This window comes from Lithobates pipiens, unplaced genomic scaffold (genome assembly GCF_037356315.1).
Source record: "Lithobates pipiens isolate NorthernLeopardFrog02 unplaced genomic scaffold, aLitPip1_a1.2 Scaffold_13, whole genome shotgun sequence".
In the NCBI taxonomy this organism is placed as follows: Eukaryota; Metazoa; Chordata; class Amphibia; order Anura; family Ranidae; genus Lithobates; species Lithobates pipiens.
Window position 1 is genome coordinate 278,927,427 of NW_027507718.1, and position 19,144 is coordinate 278,946,570.

The window sequence follows — 19,144 nt, forward strand, 5'->3', positions numbered from 1 at the left end:
CGGAGAGATGAGTATAATAGCACTTCTATTGAAGAGAACTGCCACTTTTAAGGGTTTTAAAACAGATATGGAAGTTGTTCTTTTTCCAGAGGGACTTAGGTTAGTGAATGTATTGCCTTCATAGCATAATCACAATAGACTCACAGAGGAAGAAACACATTTTTACTTATTGGCTCAAAGGAGGAGGGTAGGTTGTGAAATTTAGGTCAAATCTCATACAATGTAAATAGTTGTTATTGTGTAAGACAAGAAATGTGCATGTAAAAATTCATGTGACAGGAAAATAACTCGAGGTAAAGCATCACTAACTAAGCTTTTCTGGTATTCAGAAATGTTCATATGACACAGACCAAAAAAAAAGAAATATCCACCACTTTGCTAAAATATCATGTGTAACAGAGTTGATGTATTCTTACTTTAACTATAACAATGTTGTGTAATAGCCAGAGATACTGTAATAATAAGCATTAATGAGTAATAAGCCCAAGCAAATTAAGTTTATTGTTAAGCAAGATGTTATCCCTATTAGTGATTTCCAATGTACAAAATCCCTTGTGTCTAATTAAGGATCATTATTTTTTTCCATAGAAAAGGGAATACCCTATTCACTAAACTTTAGCCTGGGCATAATCCAACTTCCCACTACAAATGAGTCATAGTTTATGACAAATCCAAAATGTAATGTGCATTGCAAGAATATGAAATAGTAGATACCAAATTTAGGTTTATCCAAAAGATAATGCAAAGAACAATGTAAATGTATTCCTAATTGATTATGTGGGTTGCTACGCTGTGCCTTACACCACTTTTAATAAATGTGATTGTGTGTAAGTGATTGTAAAGGAAAAAAAATATATATACAAAAAATAAAATACACATTTCATACGTGCCTGCTCTTTGCAGTGGTTTTGCACAGAGCAGCACCGATCCTCCTATTGTTGGGTCCCCCGCCAGCACTCTGGGCCTCCCCTTGTCAAGTGCCCCCAAAGCAAGCCGCTTGCTGTGGGGGCACTCCTGTGTGCTCGACCCAGAGAGCCACCTTTCTGCATCCATAAGACACTGAGAGCACGGCTCAGCCCCACCCCCACTCCTCATTGGCTGTGAATGACAGCAGTGGGAGCCAATGGCTCCTGATGCTGCATCTCAGCCAATCAGGAGGGAGAGCCCCCCCCCCCCAACACACGCACAGAACATTGTATTCTGATAGTGGAAACTACCATTGTTAGAATACACTGATCAGTTGCAGCAGCCACTGATCGACAGAGGTTTTCCAAACACTGATCTAGATTGGACCAGTCCCTGCTAAACTATTCCAATTGCAAAAGCGTATGGCCAGCTTTAGTGTCTTATTCAAGTTTCCGCCTTGTACATTCATTGTCAATGAATTACAAAGTATATGCATATTATATACTGCACATTTTACAGTCACTAGGTTAAATTCCAATGTTTATTCTGGGTTTATTTTTGTTAAATTTTGCTAAATAAAAGCCATGGGTGCTAGTGTTATGTATGGGCACACCCTGCTTATAATGTTATGAAATCAGTTTAACCTTCTGTCTTTGTTCTAACACAGAAATCACTAGTGGTGGGCATACCTCCCAACTTTTTGAGATGGGAATGAGGACACCTATCAACAAAAGTACGCAGGCATAGGACACACCCCTTGCCACGTCCCCTTAAAAGAGAATTGTACAAAAAAAAACAAGATTAGTTAAACCCACAAGTGCTTTTTTATCACTACTATTCCTTTATATTGGCTTCTGGAATTTACAAATGCAGCAATTTAGAAAATCAGGTGAAGGTTTAGCACTGGAAAACATTTTTTTGATAGATAAAAAGTGCATTTTATATATATCTATATAGATCAAACCAAAATTAGGGACAAATGAGGAGGAATGAGGGACAGAGGGACATTGCTCCAAATCAGGGACAGTCCTTGAAAATCAGGGACAGTTTGGAGCTATGGTGGTGGGAGGTTATGGTTGTGTATGCACACTGCAGTCTGAGTGTAGAAAGAAGAAATTGCTGCACACCATGACTGATCTTGAGTCCATTTATTGCAACATCCCAAAATGGCACAGCGTCTTTGTGTGAAACGCGTCAACCATCTGCAGCTGTCAGTTTCCTGTGTGTGCCACTTTGGGATGTTGCAATAAAGGGACTCAATGTCAGTCATGGTGTGCAGCCATTTCTTCTTTCTATACCAGTTCCATAGAAGCGAGTCGGGCTTAGCACCCATGTGTGGAGTCCAATCAGTCTGATTATCTCATCTGGAGATGCTTGTCTCTTGTCCAGCATTGATGATAGCTTTGCATGCACAAACCCCCTAACCTGCACATCCAAAGTTTAACAAATACAGTGCCCACAGGAAACCAAATTCCCACAAACCTGCCTCTTATCAGAATATGCAACAAAACACTGACTGGTGTACTTACTGCCATACATACCAATTTCTAAAGCAGTCTTACCATGGCCATAAAGCTTTTTTTTTAAAAGTCTGTTTACAAAGCACAGGGATTTACTGTCCTAATGTGTTCAGCATTTCGTTTTCTTCAGGGCTTTGAAGCAAGTAACATTCAATTCAAGTTAATTAATGGGAAAACAAAGACAAGAAAAGAGCCTGGTCACATGACCTGTCATATTTGATTTTTTTTCTTTGGTTGTTGTAAATGCTTTCTTAAAACATCATGACTCTGCTATTTTTTAATTAAGGAAGAGAAATTGGAAGACAGTCTACAGAATTTGTCGACACTAATAGCACCAGTTTACAAGAAACTTGCACCAGATGCCTTTAACAATCAGGTATGTAATCATGCCCAACTTAAAAGGGCTGCTTTCACTGTCCAACAGCCCTCTGTGCAGAGATTTGCCTGCATAATTGGAATGCTATCATTGAAGAGTTTCTTACTAATGGGATCCAAGTGAACAACGTAGAGTAAAGACCTATATGATAACGTGTACTTTACTACTAGTCAGTTAGAGCCGCGCAGCATGTCTTCCATTAACAAATGTCTTAACAATTTAAAGGATGCCTGGGTGGGCATCCTTTACAGTGTTGTCTGTGCTTTTGTGCGGCACAGCTAATTCGTTGTAGTAATGGTACAGAGTAAATGCATTATGTGGGCGAACACTTTCTTTATTGCTAGGTGACAGTGGCGGACGGTCATGCGGGGCGCAGGGGCACAGGGGTGCCACCACCCCCCATCCATGCTTCCGGCCCCTAATCTACATGCAGGGCACCAGACGCATGGATTCCAACTGTGTTTTTTTATTTTCAGATGATTAGAGCCTGAGGCTATAATTGGCTTCAAAAAGTTTGGGCTCAGGGAGCAGAGTACTGTGCCCGGAGCCCGCCCAGTTATGTGACATTAGCAAAATAATATTTGCTAATGTCTTCCTGTTTCTCCTCCTGGCCAATCAGGAAGTGGGTTCTAAGACCTGATTGACCAGAAGTCCTAAAGACCCGATTGTCCGCGGGTCTTAAGACCTGATTGGCCGGGAGGAGAAGTGACTGTTGAGACTCGGGAGGAGATGCGGGGGGGAAGCCGCCGAAGTCTGCGACCTGGAGATGGGGTAAGTGTGGGGCTGGCGGGGGGCTTGGCGAGCAACAGGGGGGAAGTGGCGATCGATCATGCGCCTGGAGTGGGGTGGGTGGTTATGGTCGGTTGGATGGATGGGGTGGCCGGGGGCAAGAAGATTTAGCACCAGCCACCACTGCTAGGTGCTGAGATTGAAATTTCCACCATGACCAATGCACTACTATATATGGCTACTATATCACCACATCTTCTCTGTAAAATATTTGCTCATTGCATCAGAGATTTTTTCATATTACAATAAAGAACATATCATGACAAAGCTTTTTTATTTTTTTTATGTTTTGAATAAAGCGGGGAAGGGTTAGAGCCTTTGTCTTGTGTTTTATTGCTGTCTTTATCACTTCTAGGGTGATTCACTCTCTGTATTTGACCTGGCAGTCATTGTCACTGGAATGAAAAGTGATAGGAAATCCAAATTTTAAGGCTGCCATACATGAATTGAAATTCCTCCAGTTCAGCAGGGAGTGTTGGAATTTCCATGTATGGGCAGACTGGTTGTAAAGAATTTGATCTACTGATTGACTTCTGTACAACCAACCGTCAGGTTTTTCCTGATCAATCAGAGTCGCCGGCTACAAATGGCAGTTCTAATCAGTGTATTCTGACTGCAGGGAAGTCTCCCTACTGACAAATTACAGTAACTGCGGGAGGATTCCCATATCGACATCGAGTGAAAGGAAACTTTCCCAACAGGACATAGCAAAAAAAAAAGACTTTGAAAATAAGTTTTGACAAGAGATACCCTTAAGATATATATATATATTGTTATGATTAAGTAGAAATAAAGTGATATTGCCTATGTCCATCCATGGAGAATTCATCCTACATGTACCATTCAGTAGAGGTTACATGAAAAATATTGCTCAGGGGTTTGATCATTCCTGACCGAAATATCAGAAACTCCTTGCGTCCCTTTATTTGTACTCTGTGCTTTTTTTTGTAGGTACGATTATAAAATTCTCCCTAGAATTTTCTCTGGTGACACTGATGGACACTCCCATATAGAGAAGATGTGTTAACTAGATATTACATCTGACATCATACATCTGTCTTTGGAAACCCAGTATTTAATATATTGTACTTAGTGTTGTTTTCTAGTTTGATGCCATTTTTTTCTAGTTTGGATTTTTTGTTTTATTGGAAAATGCTCGTATTCCCAGAATTTTGCTGAAGATTATAGAATTATATAAGTCATCTTAACAACTACACATAACTAGTTCCCTGTTTCGTTTGCAGATCGAGCATGAACATAGAGCCCCAGACTGCCGCCTTGGTAAGAAAGAAGGTCGCCCTTTCTCAGGAGTCACTGCCTGTTTGGATTTTTGTGCTCATTCCCACAGAGATTTGCACAATATGCAAAATGGGAGCACACTGGTAAGTCAGACTGTGGCCTGTAAAGTAATATTAGCGTGGATTTAAGTCAGGTTTACACTTGCTGTAGTCATAATACTCCTTGTGTTTTATTGTAAATTATTAAATATTCTGCCTCCTTTCACGTTGCACGTCTAGATTTCATTATAAGAGAGAAAATACAGAATACAGAACATATAGTCAAAATTGTGCACAATGGGTAGCAAGCTCAATTCTCCGATGTTGCCTGATGCCTTGTGTATACAATCCTCTATTAGTCATATAGATCCATTTTTAAAGCTGCACTGTATATTCATTAATAAATTTATAAAATTTGACTTATATCAGAATTTGACTTGGTATCAGCCTCTTTAATTCCCAGTAAAGCAGATTTCAGATTAGGAAATTTAGAAGCAGCAAAATGAACCAATCAGCTGTGCTGCAGTGCTCAGTTATGCTGATAGGAGTATATAACAGAAAGAAGAGCTCATCAGTCTGCTGCTTCTCCTTTCACTGGCCTATCACAGAGTGGGGAGGGGACAAAACCTGAAACTGTGACCTAAATGTAGCAGAGAAAGGTCAGGTCCCCTCCCCTACTATGCAGGGGTGTGCTGGGGGGCAGAGTTGTGTAGATCCCAGGACTGGGTGGACAGAAAAACAAATCCATTGGCACGCAAAATAGCTCCCTTGCATTTCATCTGTATATTTAGCTATTTTCCTGTGGTTCATCCTTAAATTAGAACTCTATCCACTCCGCCGAGTAAAATCCTAATATGTACCTGCTTGAAGTTTATTTTTTGTTCATAGTCAATCTAGAAGGCACAACTGTCATTGCAAGACAGTACTCTAGGAAGTTAATTTATGCAAGAGAAAAGATAGAGGGAATCAGTATTACTTCAAATAATGTATATTATAGAATAGAAGGTTCCACAGTGCATTGCTTCTTCTTGCTGTTCAAACAATTAAAGATGTCTAATGCTGCGTACACACGATGGGAATTCCAGCCAGAAAAAGACAGATGAGAGCTTTTCATCAGAAAATGCGACCTTGTGTATGCTCCATTGGAATTTAGCTGTCCGAATTTCCGCCAGCCAAAAATTGATAGCATGTTCTCAATTTTCCCAACAGAAAAACTTTCTATCGGAAATTCCGATCGTGTGTATGCAATTCCGACATACCAAAAATCACGCATGCTCAGATTCAACTACGAGACAGAAGCTATTGGCTACTGGCTTTTGAACTTCCTTTTTCTAGTCCCATTGTACGTGTTGTACGTCACCGCTTTATAAATCGGAATTTGGTGTGACCATGTGTAGGCAAGACAGCTTGAGCCGAATTCCATCGGAATTCCGTCGGGAAAACCATCAGAGCTTTTTCTGACGAGAATTTCGATCGTGTGTACGCGGCATAAGGCTCCATTCACACTTGTCAATTCGGAATCGCCAGCAGAATTGCGGCAATATGCGCAACACCCTTTGGGTATCATTATTCTTCATGGCACATCCAAAAAGGAGCAGAAGCTTCTTTTAAGCGATAAACGTGTATAGGGCAGCCCAGTGAAGTGAATAGACTGCCCAATGTAAAACACGTGGCAACGCGTGTACGTTGCTCTTTAAAAATTGCAAGGAGGAATGCTTGTACACGATATCTAAGTGGGGCCTAAATGTGTTTGTAACTATATCAGATATTTTATTTCATAAACACCCTCCAACACTTCTCTGATTAATTTTTTACAGGTTTGCACTTTAACCAGAGAAGACAATCGTGAACTTGGTAAAATGCCCGAAGATGAACAGCTTCATGTGTTACCTCTTTACAAAGTTTCTAATGTAGATGAGTTTGGCAGCAAGGAGGCACAGGAAGAGAAGAAAAGAACAGGTGCTATCCAGGTTCTGACGTCTTTCCGCAGGCAAGTGAGGATGTTGGCAGAACCTGTTAAGACATGCCGGCAAAAGAAAATGGAAGCAAAGAAGGCAGCAGCAGAGAAGCTCTCTTCATCCCAAGAAAATAGCTCTAGTAAACATGAAAAGGAGAAAAACTCACGTTATAAGAATGCGCATTCTGAAGCTGCTAATCATGAAAAGCAACTAGCAGGTAACTTTATTAAATGGCCTGAATTTGGACTGAATTAGGGTTCATATAGGTGTAGAAGGCCGTACACTGTTTAAATTCAAATGAATTTCTGCGCCTGGGGTTGTCAGATGCTTGGTATGGCCACCTTTACAAATAAATAAGCTGCGCCTGTCTGGTAACTACACATTTCTACATGCATACAGGTACTGTTGGGTGTCCCTGTGCACAGTAATACACTTGTTTTTTTTATGATTTACAACCCTCCACATCTTTGTGAATGAGCCCCTTTTTTGCACAGATTGCACTGTTGCCTAATTTTGACTTTTTTGAAAGTTAGAGTTTGTGTTGGCAAAATAAAACAAAACACATTCAGCTGTAATAAATGCACATTTACTGCCTCTGCTGCACTGAAATCCCAAGAAGTGTTTTCAGCCCTGTCTGAGTTCTCCCCTGCTGGACTGCAGAACACCCCCCCCCCCTTATGTGATAGAGATCAGGAGACAGGGAGGTTATCTTTAGCACAGCAGTGGAGAACTCATTTAGAACTAAAAAACATAAAACTGCCAAACATTAAATATTTTATGAACACAGATACCCTAGAGCAGTGATGGCGAACCTTGGCACCCCAGATGTTTTGGAACTACATTTCCCATGATGCTCATGCACTCGGCAGTGCAGTCGAGCATAATGGGAAATGTAGTTCCAAAACATCTGGGGTGCCAAGGTTCGCCATCACTGCCCTAGAGAATAAAATAGTGTTAGTTCCAACTTTTTATGCCACACTAGGTCTTGGGAAACAACACATTTCAGTAAAAAAAAAACATTAAAAGTTAATTTTAGGGGGCACAAAAACATAATAAATTACCAAATGTTTGGGTAAAATATAAAAGCCAAAGTTGCACCGAGTAAGTAGATACCCAACATGTCAAACCTTAAATTTGAGTGCACCTGTGAAATGGCGACAAACTTCAGTACTCTTTATTTTCCATAGATGACGCAGTAAAAGCCCCCCTATAGGTCATCAGTTTAGTGTTATGAAGGAGGTCTGGTGCTAGAATTATTGCTCTCATTCCAGTGTGCATGGCAATATGCAACATGTGTATCGCAATCAACGGTTTCAGGAGTAGGGGCCCTAGCGCGTGGGTTTACATTTGTACATGTGTATGAGATGGTATGTGGAGGTGGGGGGCCTCAATTGTTTTTTGGGGGGGGGGATTTTATGTGCTTGGGTGTAACTTTAATTTTTTAGAATTAAAAAATTTTTTTTTATTTTTTTCACTTTAACTTTTTTTTTTCCATCACATAGGGGACAAAAGGTCCCTTATGTGATGATATTTTTGGTGACAGGCTCTCTTTAAAGACCCTGGATGTCTCCTCTGTGCTCCACTGAATGTAATGCAATGCACTTCACACTGCATTACATTCTTTCCCAGCCTAGATGGCTGGGGAAACTGTCAATTGGGACCCGGAAGTGACATCACACGTCACTTCTGGGTCAGAGAAAAAAGAAATCCACTCTCCTCCCTCCCCTCTTCCCAGTGGTACCTGCTATGCCAATCCCCAGCCTGCAGATGGGCAAGTGGAGCCCCGGATAGGTAGTGGGGGGGGCTTCGGCAGTAGTGTGAAACATTCAGGTGGGAGTCTTGTCGCCATGGTGACCTGGCGCCTAGGGTTTGTCAAGTCCTGCCTTAGGAATTGTTTGAACTGTGTGAATGGCTCTAAAAATATGTCTAGATTATCTTCTTTGTCATTGCAATAATGGCAAGATTTTTATTTTTTTTAAACAGAACGCAACTGATCTGATCTGCGGCTATAAAAATGTTTGAATGAGGTTACTCATAAGTAAAAGTAGATCTACTATCTACTGGCTGCAAGGGTGTATTTGCTTTTTCCACCACTGACCATGTTTGTTTGCTCAATACAATATGTACATTAGCTCAAATAGTCAACAGGCCTCCAATCGAAATGAATGGGAATTCTACTGCACATGCACTGACTGGCCAGGACATTTTCTGTGAGGTGACCATGTAGCACTCAAATGCCCCACAGCAAATATCTGCTTTTTATCATGGACAGGAAGGTGGTCCCCCTAGGTTTTTAAAGAATATCTCCATTAGAAGTACAGTTATCCCTTAATTAAGACTATCCTCATTTGTAACAAAAACAGATATCAGATCCCTATCATATATTAGGAGTTATTCGTGCAAGTCTGTTGCAATCCAGATATTTTAATGGCTAAGAATGTTTGCATACACATGAAATATGTATATTTTATGCTTAGGAATTCAACACTAAATCACAAAATGATTGTAAGTGTCTATTTTGTTTTAGTTGGTTGTACAGTGCAGACAAGGTAAGTGCATAGAGTTATAGCTCTAAACCTGAGCACAATGGGAATTTCCATAACTCACAACACGGTAATATGTAATAGTGGTGACAGGTTATACCCGGTGCTGGGCTGTTGGTTAAACACATTAAAGCATGACTATTCACTGGGTTTTGCAAAGTTGTCAACTTTGGGAACTGAAAACATGTTTTCCTGTTTTATTAGTACATTCTATTTTGTGTTTTATTACCTAAAAAGTTATTTGTATTTAATTACAGAACTTATGCGACTTTCAGGACAAGCCGCACAGCCAGTCTCCATTCCCACCTCAAGTCGTCCAAACCCCATAAATCCATTTCCTCCAACAGATCCAAATAACCCTTATGCAAGAATTGCTACCATGTCAAATACTTATCAAAATGCTTCTTCCACCTATGCTGGCTCTAACCACTCAGATTACTTTCATGCTCCATCAAACTCTGCAGTCTCTTGTGCCTCCACCCCAGTAAACCCTTACCCAGGATCCTTAAATCAAAGTAGCCCTTGTCCCCAATATCCATGTAATGGTAATATTCCTTTGGAAAACTGCCCACCTTATCTCAATCATTATCCTTCACAGCATATGTTTTACAAGTTTAAGAATCAAGAACCAGCAGCTAATCTTAATATGCCTCCAGTTCAGTCCTTATACCAGCAGAAATTTGCTAATGGTAAGGCCGCCTACGGTCAAAATTATATGAATTATGGAAGCCAAAGCATGCAAGCTGAGGATTTCAATAGCTGCAATTCTAAACCAAACTCTCACCCTATGGGATCATTTAACCCTTACTCTGTGCATCAATCGGATAATCACATAATGGGTGCTGTCTCAAAATCAAAACATAATCTTGGTTCCCCGGACTACCCCCCTCTGAACAGGAATGGTGATTACCCTCCACACTCCTTCCTGGGTCATGAAAGCAATGCATCCACAGAAGGCAGGGCTGGCCCTTTGCAGCTCCATAGTAAGAACAATGACATGCATTTACATGCAATGAATGGAATGCCTGAAGTGTATCCTGGTCTTAATCATGACAGGACTAACCTTGGAGGACTTGGTAGACCAAATGGTGCTAATGTTCAGGAAAAGCTACCACAGACCTCAACTCCTGTGAAAGAAGAGCCAGAAGAAGTATGGTCAGACAGTGAGCAGAGCTTTCTTGATCCTGACATAGGAGGAGTGGCAGTAGCCCCAACTCATGGGTCAATTCTCATTGAATGTGCAAAGCGTGAACTTCATGCTACAACTCCATTAAAAAATCCCAATAGGAATCATCCTACTAGGATTTCATTAGTATTTTATCAGCATAAAAGTATGAATGAGCCAAAGCATGGCTTGGCATTGTGGGAAGCAAAGATGGCGGGTAAAGCCAGGGAAAAAGAAGAGGACTGTGAAAAATATGGTCCAGACTATGTTGCCCCAAAATCCTACAATAAAAAAGTGAAACGTGAACCCGTTGAACCAACCCATGAACCTGCTGAACCATCCTATTTACGATTCATCAAATCGCTCACACAGAGGACAATGGCAATGACCACAGACTCACAAGTCACCACATCTACATACGCCTTAACACAGGTTACAGGTCCTTACAACAGATATATCTAATCTGTTTCTTTACCTCATGAACATCAGAGTGGTGCATAATTTTCCCATAGGCTAGTTGTGGTTGTTTGGAATGTGGCAGAGAAGTTACAGTATTCAAGTAATCAGTTATGTTACCCATGGGGCAAGAATACCAGCAAAAACAAGACATGGTATCCTCACCATCGCTCTCTTCTTTGACTCATATTTGGTCACAGAACATGTCAAAGAGGAGGGTACTATCATCCTATGCAATGGCGTTCCATTCAAACACAGGTTTTATTGGATGAAGCATAATAGTATTTTGTATTGTTCTCCTTATCACATCATATATCTGTGACCACTTTTGTAAAACAGATATGTTTAGTTAGGAGCCAGATATATACTTGCTTAGTGTTACAACATCAGGAATCTTACAAAGACCTTGTGGTGCTGACTTCCAAGTTCCTAATGTGCTAAATGATACTGGAATTGCAACTTTTTAACCTAGGCTATATAATCGTAATAATGACCTCCAATATTCTGAAGTAGTATAGATTCACAGATCACTATATATTTAATTAAAACACTGAAACTAATGGGACATTCAGAAAAATGGTGCTATCATGTGTGTCTATTAATAATGCCTTCACAACAAGTAGAGTTCAGTGATTATACATGAAATATTACGTGATTCATTTTTAATTTTCAACAAAAGTACACTTTTAAATGCCATTTTAAAATAGTTGTTTTTATATTTGTCCTTTTAAATAGTAATTTACAGTTTAAATAGTAATGAGCCTAATATGTAAACCACCTTTTTGCATTGCATATTGATTTATCTATACTTTTTTTTTTGTTTGCACTATTGGTAAATGAGTAGGTATGTAAAATAAAGTATACTTTTTGTTGACCTGGGCCAAACAATGATAGAAAACATGTCCCATAAATTAAATAGCTGAAATATTAGCAGTCATGAATTGTTTTTGGACTTGCATTTATCTGCATAATTATAGCCTTTATTGCTAATACCTATAAAACAAATGTTAGCAGTTGAAATATGGTCCCTGATATTTATTTTCCTCTGACAAAATGAAGAACAAATAGTTCTGATGAAATATTATATAGACAGTTCTTTATGGAGTTAAACTTAATAGGTTAGGGCACATTCACACCTATGTATCACCTATGTATTTTTGCAGTTGCACTTCAGTGCTCTAAGGCAATGCACATGCGCTGTAGCACAATGCACTATGATGCATTCTTGTGTGCTTCGGTGCTGAAAATAGTGCATGTCCATTTGTGTCCTTTCTGGAGCATCGGCAACCCATCTGAATGAATTAGCCTTCACACAACACACCAGAATGGAAAGGTGTAAATGGGTCCTAACTTTGCCACTAGAAACATTATTTTATTTTTACTTTATACCCAGACAATTGCCAGGGCAAGTGAAGAACATTAGCATATAGATATTGACTCCACTTGAGGGGCAAGTGTTGGCCATGTTAAGAGAGAAATTATGAAGGATAAAAACCTCTAGGGGAACTGATATTATATATACAGAAGGCATTGAGAGTAATTTCTGTTGTTATGTAAATGGTTCCTCGACATATGCAAATTATACACAATAAGGCCCCAAGTTACAAACACCTTTGTTAACAGTTAAATGACACATACACATTAATCTAACTAATGTCATAAATGGACCTATTTAGCACAGAGGCAGAAAATAAACTTAATATATTTAAATTTTTTTGTATACAACCGTGCGCATATCATTGTTTGGCTCTAGCTATGCAACAAAGCAACTTTATTAATTATACCTCAAGTAAACGAAGAGGATTCTAAACAACATAATAATACTTAGTATTATTATTTTTAGTATCCATTATTTATTGTTATTTAAAATACTTATCAGCACTGACAGTTCTACCTCAGTCTGCTTGGCTTTCACCATCTATCACATCCATTGGTAACGGATACATTCAGTAAAATAAAATTGGACTCATTTATAAAGACAAGAAAAAAAATGAGTTTGTTGCTCATAGAAAAAAAAGCAAACACCATTGTTGTGCCTTCCCTTTTATGATGGAGTACATTGGCAACACAATACAGAATAGTACTTCATAGAGGGCTTGGCAGCACAGTGGAAGCTTGGGTCAAGAAAGAGCTGCATAAAGGTATTTTCCATAACAATAAATAGCAGCATTACTGTTGATTTGCAAAATTAAATATTGTATGAATTATTGCATTGGTGTACATCAACTAATACTTTTTGTTACTTCCATGCAGACTTAAATCTATTGAATTATATATATATATAGATTTCCTAATCATGTACTGTTCTAAATATCCAGTCCACAATCTGCAGAGACATAAAGGTAGTGTCCTCTTTCAGAAGAATCCTATTATTGTAATTATTGAAGCTGTTACACCCATATGAATGTTCATGAGTTCTAAATATCCAACTGTTCCAATAGGACTAATCAGCTGCCATATTTGAAAAGCTTTTCCTTAGAGTCTTTTATTTTAGTGTACATAATCCATTTTCTGCCTGAAATGGATGGTGGTCTTTCTGGACAGGTGAATAATCCTGGAGGATCAAATGTGGATGTTTAGAAATTAAAAAATGTATGCACACATATAAAGAGTACCTTCAATATTGTTACTGTTAGCTGAAATGCATTTTTTTGGCCTTCTTGAGAGAATATTTGTTCTTATATACTAATGCTGCAATTGCAGGGTATAGTAATTTGTATCCTTATAGCTAGAGTGGTGGAAATTTTTATTATTGCCTGCCAAAGTTTTTTTTTCAATATTTCATTTATGAGGTTTTTTTTATTTTGAGGCAGTTTACATATAAGCAGAATAAGCTTTTACATATAGTACCAGCTCAGCTGCATATCTAGGACTGGATATATATAGAAGACAAGTGGTTATAACTGGGAGGAAAACATAATCAAAGGATAACTTTACAAAATTAAGTAGTGACTGGAGTTGTGTTAGCTAGACAAAATGGCGGACCCTTTTCTTATCGTCCTTTTCGCACCTGAAAAGGTCCTGAAGCTCTGCACTGTCTCTGTTTTCTTACAGATATCTCTAAGAAACCAATCTGACTACCACAGGTTGATAAGAGGGATCTAGCCATTTTATTTAGCGTAGAGCCACCCAGTTATACAGATTTAGATGTGCTAAAGATGTGTGTTAAAGTGCTACCATTACCTGCTAAAAGTGGAGGCAGCTGTTTTATATGCTGATCAATTATTTGCAGGAAACCTGCTAATTAATTAATAAAAATTAGGAACATAATGAACAATGTAACTAGTTCTCCCTTTGGTGCTTACAGAATTCACCCGGTGCATATCTGTTCAGATAAAATAATAGTTTTCCTCCTTGTGTGCAGTTACTTTTCACCATACTGTTCAATTGTGACTAGAGGCTTAGTGTCCTGTTAAACAAACCTAGACCGAAGCCCAATACACACCAGATGCAGCAGTCATGCTTTCTCGTGTGAAACTGTGCTTACTGTATCCCAGTCGAAGTCTGAGTTTAAAAGAAGTCTGCCATGAGAGAAATACGAAGGTTGTCATTACTGACCTCTGCTTCTGAAGATGCTAGATGCCTTGCTGTCATGATGACCATCTGACTTGAGTCAATGTCCTGGAACAAGCTTTCTCCAGCTTTCCTAATCTTTTTTGAAGGTTAGTAATGGCAGCTCCATGTTTTTTTCTCATGGAAGGCTTTAAATTACTTAATATTACTTGAAAAAGTGTAGTTAAAACTCCCTACAATAGAAAATTCTTCATAGTAACCTCTCAGGGAGGAAACAGGTATGTTCTTTGCACTGTTGAAGTTCTACAGCCTCTGGTAAAATATTCACATCCAACAGACATCCAGGTGTGTTGGATGCTTGATCCCCTCACTTTGCACTTTGGTTTCTCCCCCCAGCCCTTTCCTTACTACTGTATCCTGTAGTGATGTAGATGCCATTGGGGAAAACTGGATTAAGTGGCAGGGGCCGCAGGCATCCAACACTCCTAAAAAGTGTCAGATGCTGAGAATTCTTCTAGAGCCTGTAGTCTTTCCACTCGCCAAAGAAGTAAGCTAGAAGAGTCTTATTTTGCAAGGAGCTTTTATCAGAATTGTTTTTCTTTCAAGCAACAGAATCACATTAGGTAAAGATCGGACCTCTTTGAGGTCTATATGACTGCAGTTGTCAGTACACTTCGGCTGCCTTGCATTCAATGAACTCATCCAATAAAATGCATGTGGCACATGGAATGCATTTAGCTATCTAACAGATGGTTATTTAATGCTATGTAAACTGAAAACATCTAGTTTTTGTTGCGCTAGCAATATCATTACTTCAGATTAATCTTAATCAAATACATCTGTTAATATGCCCTCTTATATGTATGCTAGCAACCATATTTACCAGAAAACTCTTTAAGATGTGGGCAACTTTTGTTTAGTTTGACAGATAAAAAGGTACGTTATACTCTCTGTTGACAATAGTATGATAAGTAAAATGGAAAATGGCCCCTAACATAAAGGTCTTTTTAATACTTGTTTTATTTACTGCCCCTTTTTCTGTATCTTCAATTTCTTTCTGGAAAGAAATATTTTGGTGCTTATCTCAATGATTCAAACAGGCTGTGAAACAGCATTGACCCTAGTTCTTGAACAAGTGCGGTTAGAGATACTCTTTAAGTAATTGTTACACGCCAGTCCTTTACCATTGCACTTAACTGGCATGATAATTGATGGTGAATACAAACAATTGCCTTGTCGGGCTGCAAACCTTTCTTTATTACATGGGAAGGCAGCATAGGCAGCGTGCTCATTCTTTACTCCAGACTGTGCTACACTTGTTGTGTAGCTGCAAAATTAGGCAGCTGTCATGTTATAGTTATTTTAGATTCATGAATTTGTAGAAGAAAATGAAAAGAAACTATCAGTCAAGACCTGTATAGTGAAACAAATAAAAAGATCTATTTTTTTAGTTTTTTTCTTCTTTTAGTACTGTATATAAATATATATATCTTTTTTTTTTCCTTTTACGCAAACATTCATGAAACAAGTCTTGGTAATAGTTTGGGCTATTTATGACGGTGCTACTCAACCTACTACCAATTAATACAATGTGAGATAAAGATACAGGATAGGTCTGAATTAGGGTCCTATATGTCATTTACCTCAGCACTAGTTTGGCAGTAGGACATTGAGCATGGAGTGGAAGAGTATTACATGGCATACCATCAGTGTATCCCAACCTCCTATGAGAGATAAACTAATCAAAACAATGAAAATTAAATGACAGCTCTTCTTAATATTACTTGATATCTTAACAAGTATAACTTGAACTTCAGTCTTTTCTTCTAAAAATTCAGGGATATTTCAGCTTGCATTCTTTTCATGCCAATTGGTCATGTTTCTGTAAGGCTCTCATAGGCTGTATTGTGTTTCTTTCTTCTCTTGTTTTTCCAGAGGGTAAGGCTTTTTTTTTTTATCCCAGTTTTCATTTTACTCCTTTATGTAGTAACACATTGTAACTGAAACTAATTGTGTAAATGTGCTGGCTATTTGTTTTCTTCAAACTGTAAAATATGTAAAGCTTAAAATGTTTTAAGTGAAAGTTGAATGCACTGAGCTAAATTAAAGGGACAAATTGTAAGGCAGGGGTTTGGCAAGTGACAGTCTTAGGGGCTTATGCACCAAAATGCATCACTGGTTAATACCATCGTTAACTGCTGTTGCTATGGTTTTAGCAAAGTGTGCCACATTGTAGCACTTGGTAACTTATTTATATAAATAAAAGATAATATGTGGTGAGCTCCTGCATTCTCAATAATCTAGAGCAGAAGCAGGTAATCTGTGGCACCAACGTGACTCTTAAGTGCATTTCCTACCACGTCCAGGGACATATGCTAACTGGCATGGGACGTGAACATATTCTACTAAGAGGCAGTAGTTTTCTCTGGAAGATTTAATGTCAGTGCTCACTGTCACTTGCTCTGGGCTAAACATACACATGGACAATTCAGATAAGGTCCAAAATGCATTTATTGCATCCAAAGCATAAGTATTAAAACCTGTGTCAACCAGATTAACCTGGAATATGTCTTTACACACTGTACATGGGAAATCTAAATTCAGCGCTCAAATGGACCAGGGTGCAGGCCCTATGAACACATGCCTTCATTGTCAAAGTTGCACTATTTTGTACTCCTACCCCTAGGGTATAGTACATAAGTGTTGACCTCAAAGACAAATTCCACTTTGTTCAACACGATGTGTTAAGTAACACTTTGGAGACTGCTTGACGCATCTTAAATATGTCTTAAATTTTTAAGTGCAAAAAAGGTGCCACCAACAGTCACCAAATTGTCAATTAGTACCAATATACTACCAGAGCAAATATCTCTATGGTGGACACTGCATAACAGCAGCATTTAAACTGGAGCAGGGGCAGAGGGAACAGTCATTAGCAGAACTCCCAATGGTTCAGCTACATGGGAGATTTGTATTCATTTATTAGCATGTGATTATCTTTATTGGCAGTGGCCTCATTTTTAACGAGTTAAAATCATTGTGTTCCAAATGTAATTTAAAGGTTAGTATTATGCTACTAAGCAGATAAAATATCCTGTTTAGCCAATGTCAAATGATGGATGAGCTTCATTTACCATTATTGAGTGGTTAACAGGAAAACTACAGTTGAGTCACAGGTTGTCTGACCCTCATCTAGATGATTAATTTAGAATTAAGACTGGAGGTGCATCTTGCTAGAATGTACTTCAGTGCACAGCATCCTTTAGTGTTGATTCTCATTTCCATTTTTTCAACTTTTCAGATTTAATTCAGTGGGTACATGTATCACTGGGCTTCCTCCACCATTATTCACAATGTCCAAATCCCTTTTCACAAATTGTCATACTGTGCAATATATCTTCAATTTGGTTTATGTCTAGTTCCCATTTCAGTTACCTGGGAACTTTTCTTATTTTTTTTTTCTACCAGTCACATACTGTATATATGTATATGAACTTTTTTTATGATCATTGTGCCTGTGCACATTATTATACTTTTTTCTTTTTCTTTTTGTAATATTGTGTTTTGTTTAATACAAGTAAGTTTTTGTTATGTAAAATGATGGTATTTCAAAAAGAGGCAAAAGACTTTTAACCCACATGATTTAGCTACGAAGAGGGTGTTTTGCCTCATGAAGAGACAAACATAATGCTTATGTTGATATCATTCATGTGACTTTTTATTACTGTTATTTTATTTAAAAACTAAAAAAACAAAACAACACCGCGCACCACCATTTGCCAAACTGCTCGCAAAAGAGAAAATTGGCAAAAAGCAAGGTTGGCTTAAGAGATCAGCAAATAGTGTAAAGTCTATAATTTGGTGTACAGATGTAAACATGGTAGAAAGCAGCCTTGAACTGCTAGAATAGGATTTGTGAGGCTGACTATAGCCATACTTGAAAATGCTTTGAGTGTTGTCAACTTTACTTGAATGAACCTTTTCATCTTGATAGGTGCACAGTAGTGTGGTCACTTCTAAAAGCTAATAGTTAATGTTTATAGGACATCATGCGGTTTGACACTAAAGTAATGAAATTATGTGTGCATTTTTTCTGCGTACTTTTAGAGGCTTTTTTTCTACCCTTTTCTTTTTTTTTTTTTCATAAAATGTTGGTATGTGTATAAAATCAAAGGATGGCTATAAATACTGTAAGTATTGTAATGTAATGTAATGAACGCAGGCTATTTGAAAACTGTTTATTATATCATTCCTGATAATGCTGAGATGTGGGTGTTTTTAATAAAATTTATATTTATTTAATGCATCTGTTTTAATAAGACTGGTGTTCTTTTCACTTGCATGTTTATGCCACGTACCTACGGTAATCAAAGTACTTTTACCCATGTGCATTTTTGAATTCTGGCTTTGAAGTAATTTGAGAAGTAATTTGAGAAATAGGTAAGAAATAGGTAAGATGCCATGGCTGACTTCCTTCAAAAAAATTCAACTTTCTTGGCTGTCCATGGCATTAGGACAGGCTAAGGTTGTAATATTCCTCCAAGGTAGGCCTATGAATGGATTTACTACCTAATTACACACATCTATTTGCTAACATGGTAAGAAAAAGTCCTATAATATTTGTGGGTTCTGCAGAAAATA

At 38.3% G+C, this 19,144-nt stretch overlaps 1 protein-coding gene across 1 annotated transcript in view; it reads left to right on the forward strand.

Moving 5' to 3' along the window:
- The window catches only part of TET2 (tet methylcytosine dioxygenase 2), a 135,774-nt gene extending 116,965 nt beyond the window's left edge, over positions 1–18,809 (forward strand). The window contains exons 7-10 of the mRNA XM_077476664.1: positions 2,713–2,802; positions 4,836–4,973; positions 6,686–7,043; positions 9,627–18,809. Coding sequence (XP_077332790.1) covers positions 2,713–2,802; positions 4,836–4,973; positions 6,686–7,043; positions 9,627–10,996 — 1,956 coding nt within the window. The 3' untranslated portion in view covers positions 10,997–18,809. The remainder of the gene's footprint in view (positions 1–2,712; positions 2,803–4,835; positions 4,974–6,685; positions 7,044–9,626) is intronic.
- The last annotated feature ends 335 nt before the right edge of the window (positions 18,810–19,144 follow it).